Source organism: Sinohyriopsis cumingii, chromosome 2 (assembly GCF_028554795.1).
Source record: "Sinohyriopsis cumingii isolate HCF-2022 chromosome 2, ASM2855479v2, whole genome shotgun sequence".
NCBI classification, from domain to species: Eukaryota; Metazoa; Mollusca; class Bivalvia; order Unionida; family Unionidae; genus Sinohyriopsis; species Sinohyriopsis cumingii.
Genome location: NC_142962.1, coordinates 162,884,996 through 162,905,174, shown reverse-complemented (window position 1 = coordinate 162,905,174; position 20,179 = coordinate 162,884,996). Strand labels below are relative to the sequence as shown.

Sequence of the window (20,179 nt, the reverse complement as noted above, 5' to 3'; positions counted from 1 at the left end):
AGAGTATATTATATTCATGCAAATTGACTTCTTTGCATTGAATTTTGAGTAAGAAATTATCATTTGGGGGAGGGGAATAGTTTACGTGTGTATTTGCAAGCCATTATGCATATATATTTTAACACTTTATAAATATAATCATTTTAGAAAAAAAAAAGATAAACTTATAATCGTAAGTACTATATAACCGGTTGTTGAATTAATTGTTATATTATTATTTACAGTCGGTAATATAGCTAAAACAAGTTATGTTTCTTATTATGTAATGCGACTCAGACTTTAAATACAATTTGTCTTTGTCTGCATACAGATAATGTTTACTATTGAACTGTGGGGACGAGGGCATATCATTTATATGTAATTCAAATAGGACTGATGCCAGGATGGATTCATATGAGATCTGGCCCATTTTCTCTACAGAGATTCTCCTTTTGCAATAACCGTTTGCAAATAACTACAGTTGCTTGTTGCTGTTGCTTTTTCTCCTCAGTATTTATAATACAACCAGAAATGATTACATGTTGATTTTAAAAATCTAATGTATACTTCCAAATTCTCACTCTCTCTCAAAAATTAACTGACGTGTCATCTTCGTATTCCGTATTCAGAAAGAACAAGTTAAACTACGTATGTTATTTATCTATTTCTACTAGACGGACGTGGATTATGCCGATTTCTTTGTCAATTTGCTTTAAATACTATCTTCAATAATTATAGGCCAGATCGCAGAGGTGTGAGTAAATCAGTCGGGCAAAAAATGCATGGCTGACAGAATATCCCGGTAAAAACACGATATTGACACCGTCAATGCGTCTCCTTGACACAGAAACACAATCGGAATAATTTTGCCCTTTTCCGTCTTCGGTGTGTGGAGTGGGTGAGCAAGGCTTCGAAATGATGGAAAATACAAGCCATAATGGCAAATGCAGATAACGCACCAGTGAAAAATTTATACACTGAATTCATGGCATCTGAAGCAAGGAAAACACTCTTCAAATCACCTGTTGCTGAAAACGACAGATTATCTGGTAACTTTTCCCGATAGTAATTGATCCATTTTCTGTTTTCATTTTGTGGGTACATAGACTTTTCAACCAAATGCAACTCTGCCCTAGTCCTACAACGTAAGACACATCACACTAAAACTTAAACAACATGTGCTATGTCTTATATTGTAGGACTAACTCTGCCCCAACATATTGGAAGGGACAGTTTACGTAGATAAGTCCCAGTTATACCAGCTACGATCCAAATGCACACAGTATCGGCTAGGATTGCAAGGGACAGTTTTTATGCACAAATTTAATGCCGCATTCACCTGCCTAGTATTAAAAAAAAATCATAGAAAATACAGTACACGAGTTAGGTCAAAAAGGTTCATAGTTTTAGATAGCAGTATTGAAACAAAGCATAAGAATATAATTCACTTGACCAGAGAAGGCAATGAATGGCAGTTCATAACAAAACTTTTTTATGCACTCCAACCCCAAATGTAATTGTATACCTGGATTTGGAATGACTAAAGGTCTTTTTTGACACCAAGTGATGCAAACAGTGTAAACACAAGCCCATTTCCTTGGTGATAATTCTGCAAAACACTGTACTAAACAGGTCGATGCAGTTCAAAATAGTTGCCATTCAAGCTGTATTAGAGATAATCTACTTGCCCAGAACCCACATGTTTATTGCTGTGGGTGGCTAGTTTTTCTTCCTAGCTGACTACTGATATTTCACTGTTTACATTCTGCAAATTAACAATGAGAGGTGTAGATGCCTCCTATAAATTTCACAACAACACAAGCCTGAAACAGCTAGTAGAGAAATATAGCCATATCATTGATTACTAATGGCCTATGAGACTAATTCGCTGCCACTTAGTGCAGGCATGGGCAACATACTCAAGGGTACAGGCATGGTCAACATACTCCAGGGTACAGGCATGGACAACATACTCCAGGGTACAGGCATGGGCAACATACTCCAGGGTGCAGGCATGGGCAACATACTCCAGGGTACAGGCATGGGCAACATACTCCAGGGTGCAGGCTGAATAAGCAATTTTTAAAGCTACACCTTATGATGTAAGATAACTTAATAAACCAGGATTTGGCCTGTGGGCAGATTTTGCTCACCCGTTGGTCTAGGTTCTTTTAAGTTAGTATCTGTCATGTTTGCGAATGTTTCCAAATCCATATCATGGTTGACCTTTAATAATAATAAAAATAATAATAAATTTAGGTATGATCAGCAAATCAGTTGTAATACATTTAATACATATAACAATTAAATAATATTGACACAGTACATTATAAAAGCATCATAAACAATTGTGATATATGACAGGTAGACATTCATGCAAACAAGAGATCCACAAGTACCACTAAGCTTAGGAATTACAAGCATCACACATTAAAAAGCTTCTTTCTAAATTAAAAAGTATTACTAAAAATTAATTTTAGCAAAAATCATTGAAATCTGAATCAGTCTGATCTCTTGATTTGCTTTCTTTTAAAAAGTATAATATAACAGCTCATTCGTAATGATCTTTGTTTAAAATGTTTTTGATACAATTGTTTTACAGGTTGTAAATATTGATGGCATTATAGAAGAAAGTAGTTGAGGCTGTGCTACTGACACAATGCATACCATAATTAAATTTACTGCTTCTTGTTGCAAAATGGTAATGCTGATTTTGGCAAATCTTTGGCTCATATATGATGGACTTCTCTTAAAAAAATTCTTTGAGGATGATTTAGTCTTAACTCTTTCATTTTACTTTCCACTTTAGCATTCCCAAACTTTCCAGCTCATTGTGTCTATTGCGTGAACTAGGATGAAGGTGACTTATAGATCCTGCAGTGTTATTCTGAACGGAGCTTGTGTTTGAGATCTTTACCAATTGAAGAACAGGAGTGATTGAAATTGGTTTTTATTCTCTAGTTTTCAGGGCTAAACATTGTTTCTGAAGAGAACCTTTAACCTAGTTTTTATTTTTCTTATTTATGCCACTAAGTTCTAACTATGCATTCACACAAAAGTGTTTTGCTGGCTTAAGAAGCCTTTAATAGTAAATTAAATAATAATGGAGCCTCCTATGAGTTCTATCATGTCCATGCATATCTCTGCACAGGCAGTTCAAAAGATGGAGACAAGGTTGAAAGTACAATTACATCAACTCATGACATCTTGAGCCAGTTATTGGTTCAACTTCCTTTTATTTTCCATAGAATTTACAGCTATACTAAAATCCATGAATTATATTGAAACCTTTCAAACAACAAATATCTTTTTGGTTTGACTTCCATACTGAAAACCTTGCAAGACCTGAAATCTGACAAGCAGTTAATATAACAGATATTACAGAAACATAATGGAAAAGGTATTCAGTGCTGTTGGCTGTGTAGTCATATTAACTGTAACTAAAAGGCAGATAAAGCTGCCCTGTAGTCACCTACTTCCAATTGGAAGATTCTGTATACTGACCTAAAATATTATATAAACTGGCATTTTTTGTATTCTTGGCTTGCATTCTGACTGAATTGGAAATGTTTCAGGTGCAAGAAAACTATGATTGATGGTGTATCCAGGGACTTAAAAGAGTGAATTTTGTCTTTTTTGATCTCTAAAAGTATTTCAAGTGCTTAATGAGGAATGTTATTTCCTCCATATTAACATTCCCTTCACTGAATTGGGAATTTTCAAATCTAAATTATGGAATATAAACATCAGTTTTAGATTGCATACAAGTCAATAAATTGTCCTAGGAAAATCCCTGCCTTCTTATAGAACAAATTACAGAGATGGGAAGTATTATACTGAGTGAAAAAATATTATCTGGATTCTCCATAGGTCTTTGAAAGTTGCAGTCCATGGCTGCTTCTGTAAAGATAAAGTTGGAGTTCAAGCCCTGAAAATAGGAGTTTCAATATTAATACCATTCTTTCCCATGAACTAATTCAGAATGGTATGTGTGTCACCAATATGCAAGGTCATTCGACTTCTAAAGCTCATTCCTTGTGAAATATTTAGCATTATAATTAAAGATTGAAAATCTAAGGAAGCTGAACACAGTGATAATTTTAATGTTACAGCTATAATAATTCACATTGGCTTTATTTTGCCATTCTGGAATTCTATATGCAGGTGGAAGCAACACAGGAAGAGATTACAGTTTCTTTTCAGCATTAATTTGTTTAATTAGTTTAGTTCCATTTCAAACCATTAAATTTACCAAGACACTGGAAAAATAAACAAATGACCACATTTCTATTGATACTGTATTACCCTGCAGGAATCACATGTACTTGAATAGTAGTTAATATTATTATGGCGTATTTATGTTTTGAAAATATTGTCCAAATCAGACTCTGACAAAGCTTTGATTTATATTCATGTCATCACCAGTTTAATTTAAACATCGTTACAGCAAAATGGGGCATTGTTTATTTGCCAATCAGTTGTTGGTGCTTACATACACACTCAATAGAATAAGGTTACTTTGAAGTATATTGGAGAGACAGTCCTTTTCAGAAGATAATTGCAATGATCAGGAGTAACTGAATGTTAATTAGGCACACTGGTTTGTTGTCTAGCATTTAATTATTGTGCAGATTGGCCATGGCTGACCAGAATATGAAAAGGCGGGGGGGGGTGTCCAGGGGCAAAGTGAGGCATGTCGCAGGGATGTATCACAGAGAGAAATGGTGCATCCTCTGAGAATTTCTCACATATTGGACCCAGAAGCTCTGGTCCCTGAAAGTCCTGATTGCTAACCCTAAAGGCCTGGGCTTGATATATTTTCAAGCAGTAAACAGTTGATCACTGAATTGTCCTGGGTCAGGATGCCAAAATTGTGTGCATAAAATACCATTATTGGATGTTGGGTGATTGCTGAAGCCAGACTTAGCCACATGTCTACTGCCCATCTGACTAAGTAATCACATTCCATACTACCAGCCGTTCACATATGCATGCTGCTCATCATTAAGTAATCACATTCCATACCACCAGCCCTTCACGTATGCATGCTGCTGGTGATTAAGTAATCACATTCCATACCACCAGCCCTTCACGTATGCATGCTGCTGGTGATTAAGTAATCACAATCCATACCACCAGCCCTTCACGTATGCATGCTGCTGGTGATTAAGTAATCACATTCCATACCACCAGCCCTTCACGTATGCATGCTGCTGGTGATTAAGTAATCACATTCCATACCACCAGCCCTTCACGTATGCATGCTGCTGGTGATTAAGTAATCACAATCCATACCACCAGCCCTTCACGTATGCATGCTGCTGGTGATTAAGTAATCACATTCCATACCACCAGCCCTTCACGTATGCATGCTGCTGGTGATTAAGTAATCACATTCCATACCACCAGCCCTTCACATGTGTATACTGCTGGTGATTAAGTAATCATGATCCATACCACCAGCCCTTCACATCGGTATACTGCTCATCTGATCAAGTAATCACGATCAGCCCATCAGAAATAAGACTTGTGAGTGTTTGTCATTTGTCAACACACCAACATATGTTAGTGGTTTATATTATCTTAAGCTGGAAACATTGAATGCCTATGATGTAGTATATGCATTACTCATTGGTCTGCTGAAGATATGGGTACTAGCTGTAGAGAAAGTAAAATGTGTTTTTAAAACATTTTTTTTATGTTGGAATGGTCCAGAATCAATTTCATCCCTTTCAATTGCTTGAATATTACCATGGTAATATAATAATAAAAACAAATTCTGTCAGCATCTGGCTTTGGTAAATTTATTTAGAGTAATTTTTGTGTAAAGTGTACAGCATCTGAAACTCTGATGGTGTTAGAATCCCATTATGACTCAATATTGTTGTAATTAATAGCCAAACATTTTCCTATAGGCTATGAAATGAATGCATGTAAGGAAACATACATGTAGCTCTCTGCAGGATTCTAAAAACTGAAGTCAAGGGCCACATTTCTCTAAACATAGAGTCCAAACTGTAACACCAATTTTGACAGCTGCCAAGTCCAGGACTAGAAACAGGTAGTCTGCATGCAGTGATTGTCACCTCAGAGCACTGAGGTATTATAATGTGTAACACAGTTAAAGGGATAATATTATAACCTGTAGCACATTTAATAGGTTCATATTATAACCTGTAGCACAGTCAAAGGGTTAATATTATAACCTGTAGCACAGATAATATTTCTTAAGGGTACATAATAAATGAATTGTAGCAATTAGTGAGTGTCATATCTAATTTTGTAGACTTTTGGAAAGCTGGTTGAGTTGTTATCATTTTTATGTTTCAGACCACTTCCCATCTTTGTGTCACATGAACCGACTTCAAATAGAATATGACATAGAAATGTCACACAGGAATTTACAGAGAGGTATGTTTTACATGGGATTCTTCAGTTGATGATCATTTGATGTCATAAATATGACTTTTCCTACATACATGGGATTCTTGACTTGATGTCAAAAATATGACTTTTCATACACCCATTTCACAGTTTGAATACTATCACAAAGTTCTGAATATACATATTCTTCAGGTATTTGAAATTATGGTAGCATCTAAGTCATTAATAATCCAGATGGTGAACCATGTGGTGTGGAGTAATTCCCATACTACATGGTAATTCAATCACAAGATGTATCCCGATGACTTGTGGTGTGGAGTAATTCCCATACTACATGGTAATTCAATCACAAGATGTATCCAGATAACTTGTGGTGTGGAGTAATTCTCATACTACAAGGTAATTCAATCACAAGATGTATCCAGATAACTTGTGGTGTGGAATAATTCCAATACTACATGGTAATTCAATTACAAGATGTATCCAGATGACTTGTGGTGTGGAGTAATTCCCATACTACATGGTAATTCAATCACAAGATGTATCCAGATAACTTGTGGTGTGGAGTAATTCCCATACTACATGGTAATTCAATCACAAGATGTATCCAGATAACTTGTGGTGTGGAGTAATTCTCATACTACATGGTAATTCAATCACAAGATGTATCCAGATAACTTGTGGTGTGGAGTAATTCCAATACTACATGGTAATTCAATTACAAGGTGTATCCAGATGACTTGTGGTGTGGAGTAATTCCCATACTACATGGTAATTCAATTACAAGATGTATCCAGATAACTTGTGGTGTGGAGTAATTCCCATACTACATGGTAATTCAATTACAAGGTGTATCCAGATGACTTGTGGTGTGGAGTAATTCTCATACTACATGGTAATTCAATTACAAGATGTATCCAGATAACTTGTGGTGTGGAGTAATTCCCATACTACATGGTAATTCAATCACAAGATGTATCCAGATCACTTGTGGCACTATCTCCATTTATAGTTGAAAAGACTATAACTGGGCTAGTTGGCACACCCCAAAATTTTACAAATATTGAATTGGGCAGCTTGTGGAGTGTGAGCAAAGAGAATAAATGGAAATCATAAAACATGCAGAAAATGAAAACTTTGTTTGACATAACAGTGGCCACCTTTGCTCACTCTTCACTGAATTCATCCAAGGGCATGATTCTGTGCCATGACTTGGTGGGAGTCAGCAATATAGAAATCATAAAAGGCATGAAGAACCAAGATGTCACTGCCATTTGTTGAATCTGTATAAAATGGAAATGTGTAGGACACCAACACCATCATACTTCAACATACCAACACCATCATACTTACATTCAACACACCAAAACTATCATACCTACTTTCAACATACCCACACCATCATACCTACTTTCAACATACCCACATCATCATACGTACCTTCAACACACCAACACCATCATACTTACCTTCAACACACCAAAACTATCATACCTACTTTCAACATACCCACACCATCATACTTACCTGCAACACACCAACACCATCATACTTACCTTCAACACACCAAAATTATCATACTACTTTCAATGCACCAACACCATCATGCTTACCTTCAACACACCAAAACTATCATACCTACTTTCAACATACCCACACCATCATACCTACTTTCAACATACCCACACCATCATACCTACTTTCAACATACCCACACCATCATACCTACTTTCAACATACCCACACTATCATACCTACTTTCAACATACCCACACCATCATACCTACTTTCAACATACCCACACCATCATACCTACTTTCAACATACCCACACAATCATACGTACCTGCAACACACCAGTACCATCATAATTACCTTCTGCACGCCAACACTATCCAGGGTATTAAAAGTCTGATTTTTTTGGTCAAAGTTGAAATATGCATACTAAACCCACTTCAATCTTTTAAGTGTCCGAAGTACGGTCATCAAGAAGACAGATGCTCCAAAAGCTGTATGTGAAGCTGATGTGGCCAATTTGGCAGCTCTTACCATAGGGAATCCCATGTAAAGCCACATCACATTGTGTAAACAGTCGCAAAATTACCATGCCAACTCAAAGGACTTAAAAACCTGGAAACAGGAGTAGGAAATTCAGAGGGTGAAATGTACCTCCAATATACCCTTTCCAGAGGCCAGAAAGATGGTAGAATCTAGTACCTCCCTGCATGTTCCAACGTTCTCAACTATAGTACAGACCAGTCCAAAGAAAACAAAGGATGCACAGACCCAAACAAGTTGAAATGATGCAGCATCATTTTCAAATATTCCTCATTATAAGCCTCAGAAAAGCACTGTCTCCACACAGACAGCATTCAATAATACCCCAACACCATATCACCAAACGGCAAAAAGAAACAGAAGGTCATTACCCTGTAAAGCTGCATAATAGGATTGGTGGCTTTGAGGACATGGATGAAGAAGAAACTGATTTTGTAACCAATGGGACTCCAGACCTGCAAACAAAGTATTTATTGTTGTACTAACTCCTGATAAATAAACAAATGTAAGTGCCCCCTCATGAAAAATATAAGCTAATTACTACACAATTTCTGCTTGTAATTTATAATGAAGAACACCATCATACAGTAGAATTTTCAAGGATTTAAAGTCAACTTCAGTGCTACTTTTCTGTTTTTAAGTGCAGTGCTTTGTCTACTGAAAACCCTTTTAACTCATTAACCCCTGGTACCTCGTTTAAATGTCAAGACTTTGTACCCTACTTCTGAGCTCTGTAGCATCAAGTTCATGAAAGATACACTAAAGTTGTTGGTATTACAGAAAAGTAGACTGATGTAGCTTTACAATGCTACCAAATAATCTGGAATTTCTAGTCGCATTACAAAATATAGAGGGAAAAATGTATTTTTTCTACCCGATTTATTTTACACCCAAAATTCGCTCGTCGGAATTTTATTTTGTGTCTGGAGTTTAAACTTTTTGGCCTCACGTCTAAGGCAGACCAGTCTGAACTGAACTACACACAGACAGGAGAACCTTTGTAAAAGTGGGATAAGATGGGGTTTTGGAGAAAAAAAGTGTCCAGGACACAAAAATGATAGGTCCAATAAGCATAAGAAAGAACGTCAACTTTGACCCTTCTGCACATGGGTGAGCAAAATAGCCAATGAAAAACAACCTTCACTGCAGTGACCACTTGCCAGTCTCTCTGATGACCTTCACTGCAGTGACCACTTGCCAATCTCTCTAAAGAACATCAACTCAGCCATCAATTCCACACTGAAATTTAAAGAAGGTCAATTGGGCCACAGTAAAAATCTTGGGAGTGCTGCCTTCCCCACCCATCCTGGTTGATGAGACTCTTTGGAGGGTTGATCCCTTCTGTGGCTAGTCAGGATTTGAGGGACCATCAATGCAGGTTCCTTATGTGCACTTCTGGCTTTTCAAAACCAACAAAGAAGTGGAATCATCCTGACTTCTCTCAGAGCTTACTGGCTGGATTTTTTAAGTCAACAGCCCCATTTCAGAGCTCACCTTTGGTGGTGGTGGGGGTTGTGGATGTGCATTCCGCAAAGTCCCAGGTAAGAAGTTCACACAGCCTGCACCCTTTCCTAAGTACACGGTTGGAAAGCTCTATGATTCTTGCTTCCTCTCTTGCAGACCGTACCTTTTCCTTTTGGTTCCCTATGGTGCCAGAGTATATCTCTTTTTTGCAGGCTTGGTCAGGCATAATGGATGGTGGTTGGGTCCTTTCTATCATAAGGATGGTTACCAGCTTTGGTTCTGGGATCTCCCTCTTCTTGTAACATCCTCTATCCTCTATGGGTTAATCTGACCCAGTTAAAGGAAGAGGCCCATTTCCATCACTGGAAGGTTGCAGTTGAGAGGGTGTTAAAAGACAGATCTCTGGATTTCTATTCCCAGTTACTAAAACAGGCATAAAGTCTCTTCTAATTATTGACCTTTCCTCATAAACAAATTGCTGGAGGAACCATTCAAGATGAAGACCACAGCCTCAGTCAGGAATACCATAAGACCAGATGATCGAGTTGTCTTCATCAGTCTTGGATGCATGTCTTCACATTCCTGTTTTTCCAACACACAGGAAGAACCTCACATTTTCTTTGGATGGGGATGTATTCCATTTCTGAGCTCTCCCGTTTGGCTTAACCTCCTCACCCAGAGCTATTACCAGATCCATAAGGAGTAATTGCTACCCATTTAAAGTTTTGCTATTCTAGTCCTACAATGTTTTGATGATTTGTTGATTGACAACGGCAGACTAGACCTGTCTCACTGTTGATCCATAATGTACAGGCTTGTTCTCCAATCAAACTATGAGACATCAGAGCTAAATCTATCTCAAGATTTTTTCTACCTGGGATAAATTTTTAACAGACATAGGGTTTGACCTAGTTCCACTGGACTGAACAGACATTATCCTGTTGGAGATGTTGAGAGTGAGTTGTCAGCCCATCATGTTCTCTCATTGCTGGGTACCTTGAATGCCACAGGCAGCCTTCACTTGCGTCCACTCCAATTTTTAGTTTTAGTGGCATGGAAAACCAACAGAAATGCCTTGAATGCATTGATTTCTCTGAGTTGGGATTTCCACCACCATCTAAATTGATGGCTAATTGAGAGTGGCTTCTGGCCAGGGTCCCCATGCACCTCCCTAAACCAGTTCTTATCTGTTAGCAGAGTTTATGGTCTCAGGAATAATCTAATCTCCACATAAACAATTTGCAAATGAGGGCAGTGTTTTCAGGCTTTCAGGGGTGCGTCCGACAAATAAGAGGTCACAGCATGATGGTCTGCTCTGACAATACATCAATGGTAGTGTACCTCAGTCAGCAAAGAGGCACACACGCACCTTCTCTCTTTATGTAGGTTTAGAACCTCCTTTGCAGGGCAGCTTTAGCCCTATGAAATTTGTGGTGAAGCTTCCTTTTAGTATCTTACCCTCAATATAGTTTTCTTGCTTGCCTTAATGTCTGTGAGATGAAGCAGTGAGCTCCATGCCCTATTCATAGAGCAGGGCTCTATCAGTATCAGGTACAGTGTGAATTATGAATCAGTTTCTCTCCTTTGTCAACCAGGTTTTCTAGTGAAAAACAGCTTTCTTCAGTTGCTCCACTCCTGTTTGAGATCCACAGTGACTCTCAGTTGTATAGGGATGACTAAGCTTATTTTTTATGTCCAGTTAGGTTTTTTTTACTTGGCAGCATGTAAAGGGAGTAGAAGGGAAGGAAATGTCTTTTCCTACCCAATTAAATTCAGCTGATATTTCAGCTTTCACCATTTCCAGGTGGATTGCTTTCACCATTTCCAGGTGGATTGCTTTCACCATTTCCAGGTGGATTGCATAAATATCAAGAGAGTAAAGCCTGTGAGGTTCATGTCATTGTTTCCTCATCTAACTCAATAATCTTTGAAGGATGTGATCAGATTCCTCATCTAACTAATCTTTGAAGGATGTGATCAGAGCTGCATTTTGTCACTTTCACGCTATTTTCTTAACTCATTTGCCAATTTTGGAAGAAGGAAGATTTCACATCATTAACTCTTTCTATTACTGGATCGAGAATGATTTCATAACACAGATGTAACATGTCCTCAGTCTGTTATGGACATATAAATAACAGAGATGTAACAGATCCTCATAAATAACAGATGTAACATGTACTCATATAAATAACAGAGATGTAAATTGTCCTCATTCTGTTATGTTGTTGTGGGGTTTAACGCCATTTTTCAGCACACGATAGGCTATACATGGCGGCCAGTATTAATGGTGGAGGGAAAACCCTGGGAAGAACCACCGACCCACGAGAAGCTACTGGCAAGCTTTCTCACATACCCACATTTGCCGAATCCGAGACTCGAACATACGCAGACAGAGGTGAGATGGCAGTGATCCATAACAGAGAGCGCTTTAGACCACTCGGCCACTCAGGGCCCCCAGTCTGTTATGGACATAAATAACAGAGATGTAACATATCCTCATATAAATAACAGAGATGTAACATGTCCTCAGTCTGTTTTGGACATACATGTATAACTAGCAGATGTAACATGTTCTCTGTCTGTTATGGACATATAAATAACAGAGATGTAACAGATCCTCATATAAATAACAGATGTAACATGTCCTCGTATAAATAACAGAGATGTACCATGTCCTCAGTCTGTTACAGACATAACTAACAAATGTAACATGTCCTCTGTCTGTTATGGACATATAAATAACAGAGATGTAACATGTCCTTAGTCTGTTATGGACATAAAACTAACAGATGTAACATGTCCTCAGTCTGTTACGGACATATTATAACTAACAAATGTGACCTGTCCTCTGTCTGTTATGGACATATAACTAACAGATGTAAAATGTCCTCAGTCTGTTACGGACATATTATAACTAACAGATGTGACCTGTCCTCTGTCTGTTATGGACATATAACTAACAGATGTAACATGTCCTCAGTCTGTTATGAACATATAACTAACAGATGTAACATGTCCTCAGTCTGTTACAGACATATTACAACTAACAGATGTAACATGTCCTCTGTCTGTTATGAACATATAACTAACAGATGTAACATATCCTCAGTGTCAAAACCATTATTGTTATATGTTTACCAGATTTTGAAGTATGAATAGCATTGTAGTTTAAATCCTTGAGTCCCTTTCATAAAAGTAATTATTACTTGAAAATGAAAAGGCGGCTGTAAGATTTAAGTAACAACATCCTTTATTTTATTTTTATGGCTGAGATGTAACATTTACCAAATTTCACAAAACCTTGGTATAATGCCATTTATTATATCTAGTGGTTGCCAATGATTTATTTTGATAACCAAATTGGAACATGTACCAAATTTCATAGTACCTTAGTTTAATGTCACTTGTTACATCTAGTGGTTGCCAGTGAGTTATTTGATAGCCAAAATGTAACATGTACCAAATTTCACAGTACTTTAGCAAAATGACAATTGTTACATCTAGTGGTTGCCAGTGAGTTATTTGATAGCCAAAATGTAACATGTACCAAATTTCACAGTAGCTTAGTAGAAAGTCACTTGTTATATATAATGGCTTAAAATGTTTCAGGTACAGATGACTATTTATTTGAAGAGTCATCTAATGGATTTATAATCTTAAGTGAAAAAGCAAATGTGGCATCCAGCTGCATCTCCAGTCAGTGAATATAGTTTTCTTGTACTGATCTTAATGCACAAGTAGGAAACTCTCTCTGATGTCATGTTATCACACCCTCTCTGTTGTCTTGTTATCACACTCTCTCTGGGGTCTTGTTATCACACAGTCACATCAGTTTTCCTTGAAATTGATACGTTTAATGGACAAAGATCCCTTCAGTGTCTTAATTTGCATTTGCTGAATCGAAAACAAGGTTAATTTCTTTTACACAATACTTGTTAGGATCTATCTCCATTCATACTGAATGCAATTTCTTTTAATCACTTGCTTCAAACCAAAGTCAGATAGACAAGCTATAATATCAGTTACATTTTGGGTATACATGCTCCAGGATGTAAAATAAATTTTAGTACATCAGATTCTGTGTCATGTTGTAAGAACTGTCATTCTTTTGACATATTTTGCTTTAGGGCACTGTCAGTGGGTGGGGGATGAATACCAAGGGAATGGATGGAATACACTGTATGCAATAAAAAGAAGAATTGGGTTAGGGGAACAGTTGGTTTACACTGTAAGCAATGAAAGGAAGAATGCTGTTAGGGGAATGGTTAGAATATACTGAGTGGCAATTTGCTCTAGTTCACAAGTTGATTGGTAATCAGTATACCTTGTGATAAGCTGTTGGTCTAGTTATGGTTTGCTTCTTATTCTTGACTACTTTCATGTCACATAAAGGTGTATTTGGTGTGTTCTTTGTTTATTCTTGACTACTTTCATGTCACATAAAGGTGTATTTGGTGTGTTCTTTGTTTATTCTTGACTACTTTCATGTCACATAAAGGTGTATTCGGTGTGTTCTGTTTATTCATGACTACTGTTATGCCACATAAAGGTGTATTTGGTCTGTTCTTTGTTTATTCTTGACTACTTTAACTTACTTTCATGTCACATAAAGGTTTATTTGGTATGTTCTATGTTTGCTTATTCATGACTAATTTAATGGCACATAAAGGTGTATTTGATCTGTCCTTTGTTTATTCATAATTACTTTCATGTCACATAAAGGTGTATTTGGTATGTTCTATGTTTGTTTATTCTTGACTACTCTTGTGTCACACAAAGGTGTATTTGGTCTGTCCTATGTATGTTCATAACTACCGTATTTATCCTATATATTTTGACACCTTAAAATAATTATATTTTTTCCTGTCCTAGAACTTATGGTGAAACTTTTTCACCTTGGTCATATGTCCCAAGACTTAAGAAACACAATAAATTTGTATTGCATTTCTGCTTCCCACTGCACGTTGCAATAAAATAGATAAACAGAACGCTTGTTTGATAATAAAAAGTGAGAAGCTAATCTTGTATTGTTACCATCTATTCCTTTTTTCAACATAAGCATTAAAGAATAAAATATATCCACAAAATCTATGTATGTAGCGTAGGCTTACATACTGTAATATAATGAGAGGGAAATAATCAACCAGTTGCTTGAAAACATCTGCCATTCACACATGACATGATGTTAGGTGCAAAATAATCAAGATTGAATTATATCCAGGTCAACTATATGACAGTATCTCACAATTAAAAATAATTATTTGAAAATACCTTCATTTGAGTGCAAGTGACAATCATTTTGCTAGCACTGGTTACAAGAGTATCATTAAAGTTATTGCTGTGTATACTATGTACCTGCAGACATCAATGCCCTTTTATATTAATTATAACTACAGATGCCAAGCACATAGAAGCCTGGGTGGTGAATAAACACAACTGGCAGTGAGCAGTAAACTTATTGTTTGAACTTACCAACAGGACATCAAAGACAAAGGTTATTTTTATTACAAAGCAAGCTGACCTTGGAAGCCGACTTTGGATACTTTAAAGCCAGTTTTTCTTTTTTTAAATGATATAACCACATAGGTTATTTTATTGCAAAGCAAGCTGACATCAGAAGCCGACATTTGAATTCTTTTAACTGTGCAGATTTCTTTTTTTTGAATATACAAAGATAGCCGAGATGTGGAAGCTAACTTAGGTTCCTTTTCAATGGTATTCATGGGAAAATTGAAACAATAGAACAGTTTTTGAAGTGACACAATATAGTGCTTCGTGCATGGACATTGATGACCCAGTTTCACCCAGAATATTTGGAGAAAATAAAATCATCTGATGAATTTGTGAAGGCCAGAAGAGAAGCTGATGATTTTGCCTACATGTGGACTGTGTTCTTGGACACATCGTTTTTTCAAGTCTTAAGTTGTGAGACACCTTTTAAATCATTTGAAAATTACATGTTGGAAAATGCACACAAACTGAAATTTTATTTTAAAAAAATATAAAACTGTGTACTTGAGATAAAATTCTTTAATCTACTGCAGCAGCATTTCATCAACACAACCCTTCTCCTGCACACGTAGGATCCATTCTTTCAGTGCTTGAATATTTTTGTTTTGTAGTTAAAGGCAACACATCACCTGAAATGGAGACTGGAAGGACTAAAGTCAGACTTTTTAAAATCTGCACCAATCTTGATAATTCTCACACCATCCAGGAATGCAATCAAAGTACACTAGAATTTCATCCATGTTAAAATTAATTTATGCTGTATCAGCAAATACGGTGTCCCAACACATACGGTAAATATGGTACTTACAGTCTGTTTGCTTTCAGATCTCCATGAGCAGAGGTTGAAGCAGCTGAGGGATTATCTCAAATCATTCGAAGAAGATGACTGGCGTTATCCATCTGTTGAGAAGATTCTGGGATTTAAGTGATAATTTGTTTCTGATTTATAGCCCTACTGGTTGAATAGCAGAATAGCTTTTGCAGTGGTCCTGTGTCTGTCCATGTTCTATTTACAGTTGCTTGTTATTGCTATTCCTCCTAAACTGCTAGGAGGAAAGTTAGGCATTTTCACATTGATGTCTGGCTGCTTCTAACTGAGATTTTTGCCAGTCTGAAATCCAGTATTGTTGCATGACAGCCATCATGTTAAGATTGCCTCTTTAGAACAGATGGTCATATCAACATGGGATTTTAACTAAAAGACTTCTCATGACATGTAAATGAAAATGGTTCCAGTCTTATATTCATTATGGCAGCCATCTTGAAAATCTTATATAAACTTCTGCTGAATGGATGGCCACATTAGAATATTGTTTTCACCAAAATGTTTCTTAGATGGGTGGAAAGGATAATGGGGCCAGTCTTGTCTAGCTTTGTTGCAGTGGTATAGGTCTTGTTTCATCAACTTTGATGTCCAGATGGTCAAATCAAAATGGGGTTTTCAGAAAAATAATTTATATCTGGTCCCAAATTAAAAATAATGCATTCCCATATGGCTGCTATAGTGGTAATAATGACAATCCAATTATTATCAAATGTTTCATGAAAACTTATTGCAGTGATGGTCAGCCATCCTCTGCATGGCAGCCTGAGTGGTCATCTTGAAATCTGGCTACTTGTTGTATGGATACTTGTACTGATATGGACATATCACTATAACAGTTTGTAGTGGGTCCTGAATGAAAATTATACTGATCTGACCTCCATCATGGCATCCACACGGGCCATTGTAACAGTATGTAGCTGGTCCTAAATGAAAAATATACTGATCTGACCTCCATTGTGGCATCCATAGGGGCCATTTAAAAAATCTTATCACTTCTACTCTTGTAAGAATGGTGACATTGACATGGGGGTTTTCACTAAAACACTACTCTTGTAAGAATGGTGCCATTGACATGGGATTTTCACTAAAAGACAACTCCTGTAAAAATGGTGGCACTGACACGGGGTTTTCACTAAAAGACTACTCTTGTGAAAATGGTGGCATTGACATGGTGTTTTTGCTAAAGCACATCTCTTGTAAGAATAGTGGCATTGATGTGGGTTTTCGCTAAAACACTACTCTTGTAAAATGGTGGCATTGACATGGTGTTTCGCTAAAACACTACTCTTGTAAGAATGGTGGCATTGATGCAGGGTTTAGACTAATATACCTTTTGCAATATGTAATTGGTTCTGATGAATCTTGTGCAGATCTGACCACTGATATATCCACCATAATGTGAAAAACCTGACCTTGACCCTGTGGTCAAGTTAAATGAACCTGGTGATTTTTTGTACATATTCAAATGAATTTTGACCAGACTTTGTATTTTTTAATCAACAAAATTTATAATCTGATATTGATTTCAGGGTCAGAGGTCTTGATTTAGCTTTTTATCTGGGATGATTCATGAGCATGATAAAACAAGTATAAATGCACAATTTGCCAGTATGGCTGAAGAATACCTTGAATAGAAAAACAAACATAGTTATGAATTAAATCAAACCTAGCATGTAGGTATATCACAATTAGTTGAATGATATTACAGAATATCCATGATATCAGGTTTAAAGTCAAAGGCCGTAACAAAGATTTTTACACTGCATTTATTTTGTGAAATAACTGGAGTTTCTCAAGGAAGGATGGAAGAAATAAACAGACTTCTCACAAGTTCCTACAAATTTTTTTCAACCAGTAGAGCCTTAGTCCTTTCATAGGATATTTTTATTTTACAAGAAGTTTCATGAGAAGACAAAAAGAACTTGTTTTCAACAACAAGTCTTACAGATACAAAATCGAGACCATATATGGCTTGGACAAGAATGCATCAATGAAGATATGTGTCTATATGGCTTGGACAAGAAGGCATCAGTGAAGATATGTGTCTATATGGCTTGGACAAGAAGGCATCAATGAAGATATGTGTCTGTATGGCTTGGACAAAAAGGCATCAATGAAGATATGTTTCTGTATGTACATATCTATGATAATCATATGGTGTGAAAATTGAGTATGCTTCTATTTTATGAGAAATTTTCACATTTCATTGGTACTTTAAACAGTAGATACCTGTGTCAGTTGGCATGAAAAAAATATTGGTTTTTAAGAGAATTGAATTTCATTTCAGATATGGAGCAGAACTATATTAGCACCACTTACGCATTGCTAATAAAACTTGTCTTACAGTTGTCAAATGACTCTTGAACATTTGGAAGTTTAGGCCAGAAAGCAATTACTCATTGAATCCTTGTCTGGTTGTCATGCTTGTTTACTACACCAGGAGCAGTGTTAGGACTCAAAATCTGCTGGAAACCATTTTAGAAAAACCATAATATTTTTCCATTGATTACACAATATCCTTGAATGGTTTTAATTTCATGATGGATTAGAAAAAGTCTACACAGATGCTCAATAATGGATTAGAAACAAGTTGACACAGATGTACAGTGATATTTGTCATACACCTCATGTAATGGATATGCATTTTTTTCGTGATGCATCATTGACTACACTTTTTATTCAGAGTTTTGTGATGAAATTGCTCATGGACATCACAATTGGCTTATTTATGTCATATACTATTAAATATATTTTTTGTTTTTCTTATAATCTTGTAATAAATTTCTTTATCAAATATACTTTTGTTTTTCTTATAATCTTGCAGTAAGTTTCTTTATCATATATATTTTTGTTTTTCTTATCATCTTAGAATAAATTTCTAAATTATGTTTGTTTTGAGATTCTTTAACTGCACTATTTGAATCACATGAAAACAAGGGTATGACTGTGAACCGCAGGTAAGACATAGTTATGATTTGGTAAGACATAGTTATGATTTGGTATGACATAGTTATGATTTGGTATGACATAGTTATGATTTGGTAAGGCATGGTTATGATTTGGTATGACATAGTTATGATTTGGTATGACATAGTTATGATTTGGTAAGACATTGTTATGATTTGGTAAGAAATAGTTATGATTTGGTATGACATAGTTATAATTTGTATGACATAGTTATGATTTGGTAAGACATAGTTATGATTTGGTAAGACATTGTTATGATTTGGTAAGACATAATTATGATTTGGTAAGGCATGGTTATGATTTGGTAAGACATAGATATGATTTGGTAAGACAGATATGATTTGGTAAGACATAGTTATGATTTGGTAAGACATATTTATGATTTGGTATGACATAGTTATGATTTGGTATGACATAGCTATGACTTTTCTAGTTGCAAAGTTCTTATTTTTTGTGTGGTTTTGCTTGCATCATTGTGAAGATTAAATGCATATTTGTCCTAAGGATTCTTGCTCAGTATTAGCGGAAGTGCATCAGAGCAACCCTCTTAAAACATTTCAGTTATTGAATTTGGTAATCAGCTCCATCTATGACAGCTTACCATAATTATTCACACCCTTAACAACCTGTCACATTGACCTAGTTTTCTTGCTCTTGTGACATTGTATGTGGGATCAACATTCATTGTCAATCTTAACAAATGTAGTTAACAATTGTTGGCTTGTAATCTACCTCAGGGGCAGGGTTATAAATATTTGTGATGGGACCTGAGAATTAGGACTGGAAATGACTGCAATAAATGTCAGATAGATCTGAGTTAAACATATACTATATAAAGTAAACATGTATCAAATGATGAGCCAATACCTCCTGGTTATTCCATTAGGTCATTCCCCACCACTTCCACAGATTTGTAATTCCTGTTGTTGCAAAAAACTTCATACTCTACCATCTTAATTACACAGTAATCTTCAGTTTTGACCACACA

General features: G+C 36.3%; 1 protein-coding gene across 1 annotated transcript; it reads left to right on the top strand.

The window, feature by feature from the left end:
* The first annotated feature begins 843 nt into the window (after positions 1–843).
* Positions 844–19,018, top strand: LOC149806228 (uncharacterized). The gene is made up of 3 exons (XM_089951181.1): positions 844–1,028; positions 6,310–6,390; positions 16,224–19,018. The coding sequence occupies exons 1-3, from the start codon at positions 917–919 to the stop codon at positions 16,325–16,327; spliced, it is 297 nt and encodes a 98-aa protein (XP_089807307.1). The 5' UTR covers positions 844–916; the 3' UTR covers positions 16,328–19,018.
* Positions 19,019–20,179: the final 1,161 nt, after the last annotated feature.

Coding starts and splice junctions, on each gene's coding strand:
- LOC149806228 (XM_089951181.1), top strand. CDS start 917: ATGGCAAATGCAGATAACGCACCAGTGAAAAATTTATACACTGAATTC. Junction 1,029..6,309: donor TGAAAACGACAGATTATCTG/GTAACTTTTCCC, acceptor TTTATGTTTCAG/ACCACTTCCCATCTTTGTGT. Junction 6,391..16,223: donor ACACAGGAATTTACAGAGAG/GTATGTTTTACA, acceptor GTTTGCTTTCAG/ATCTCCATGAGCAGAGGTTG.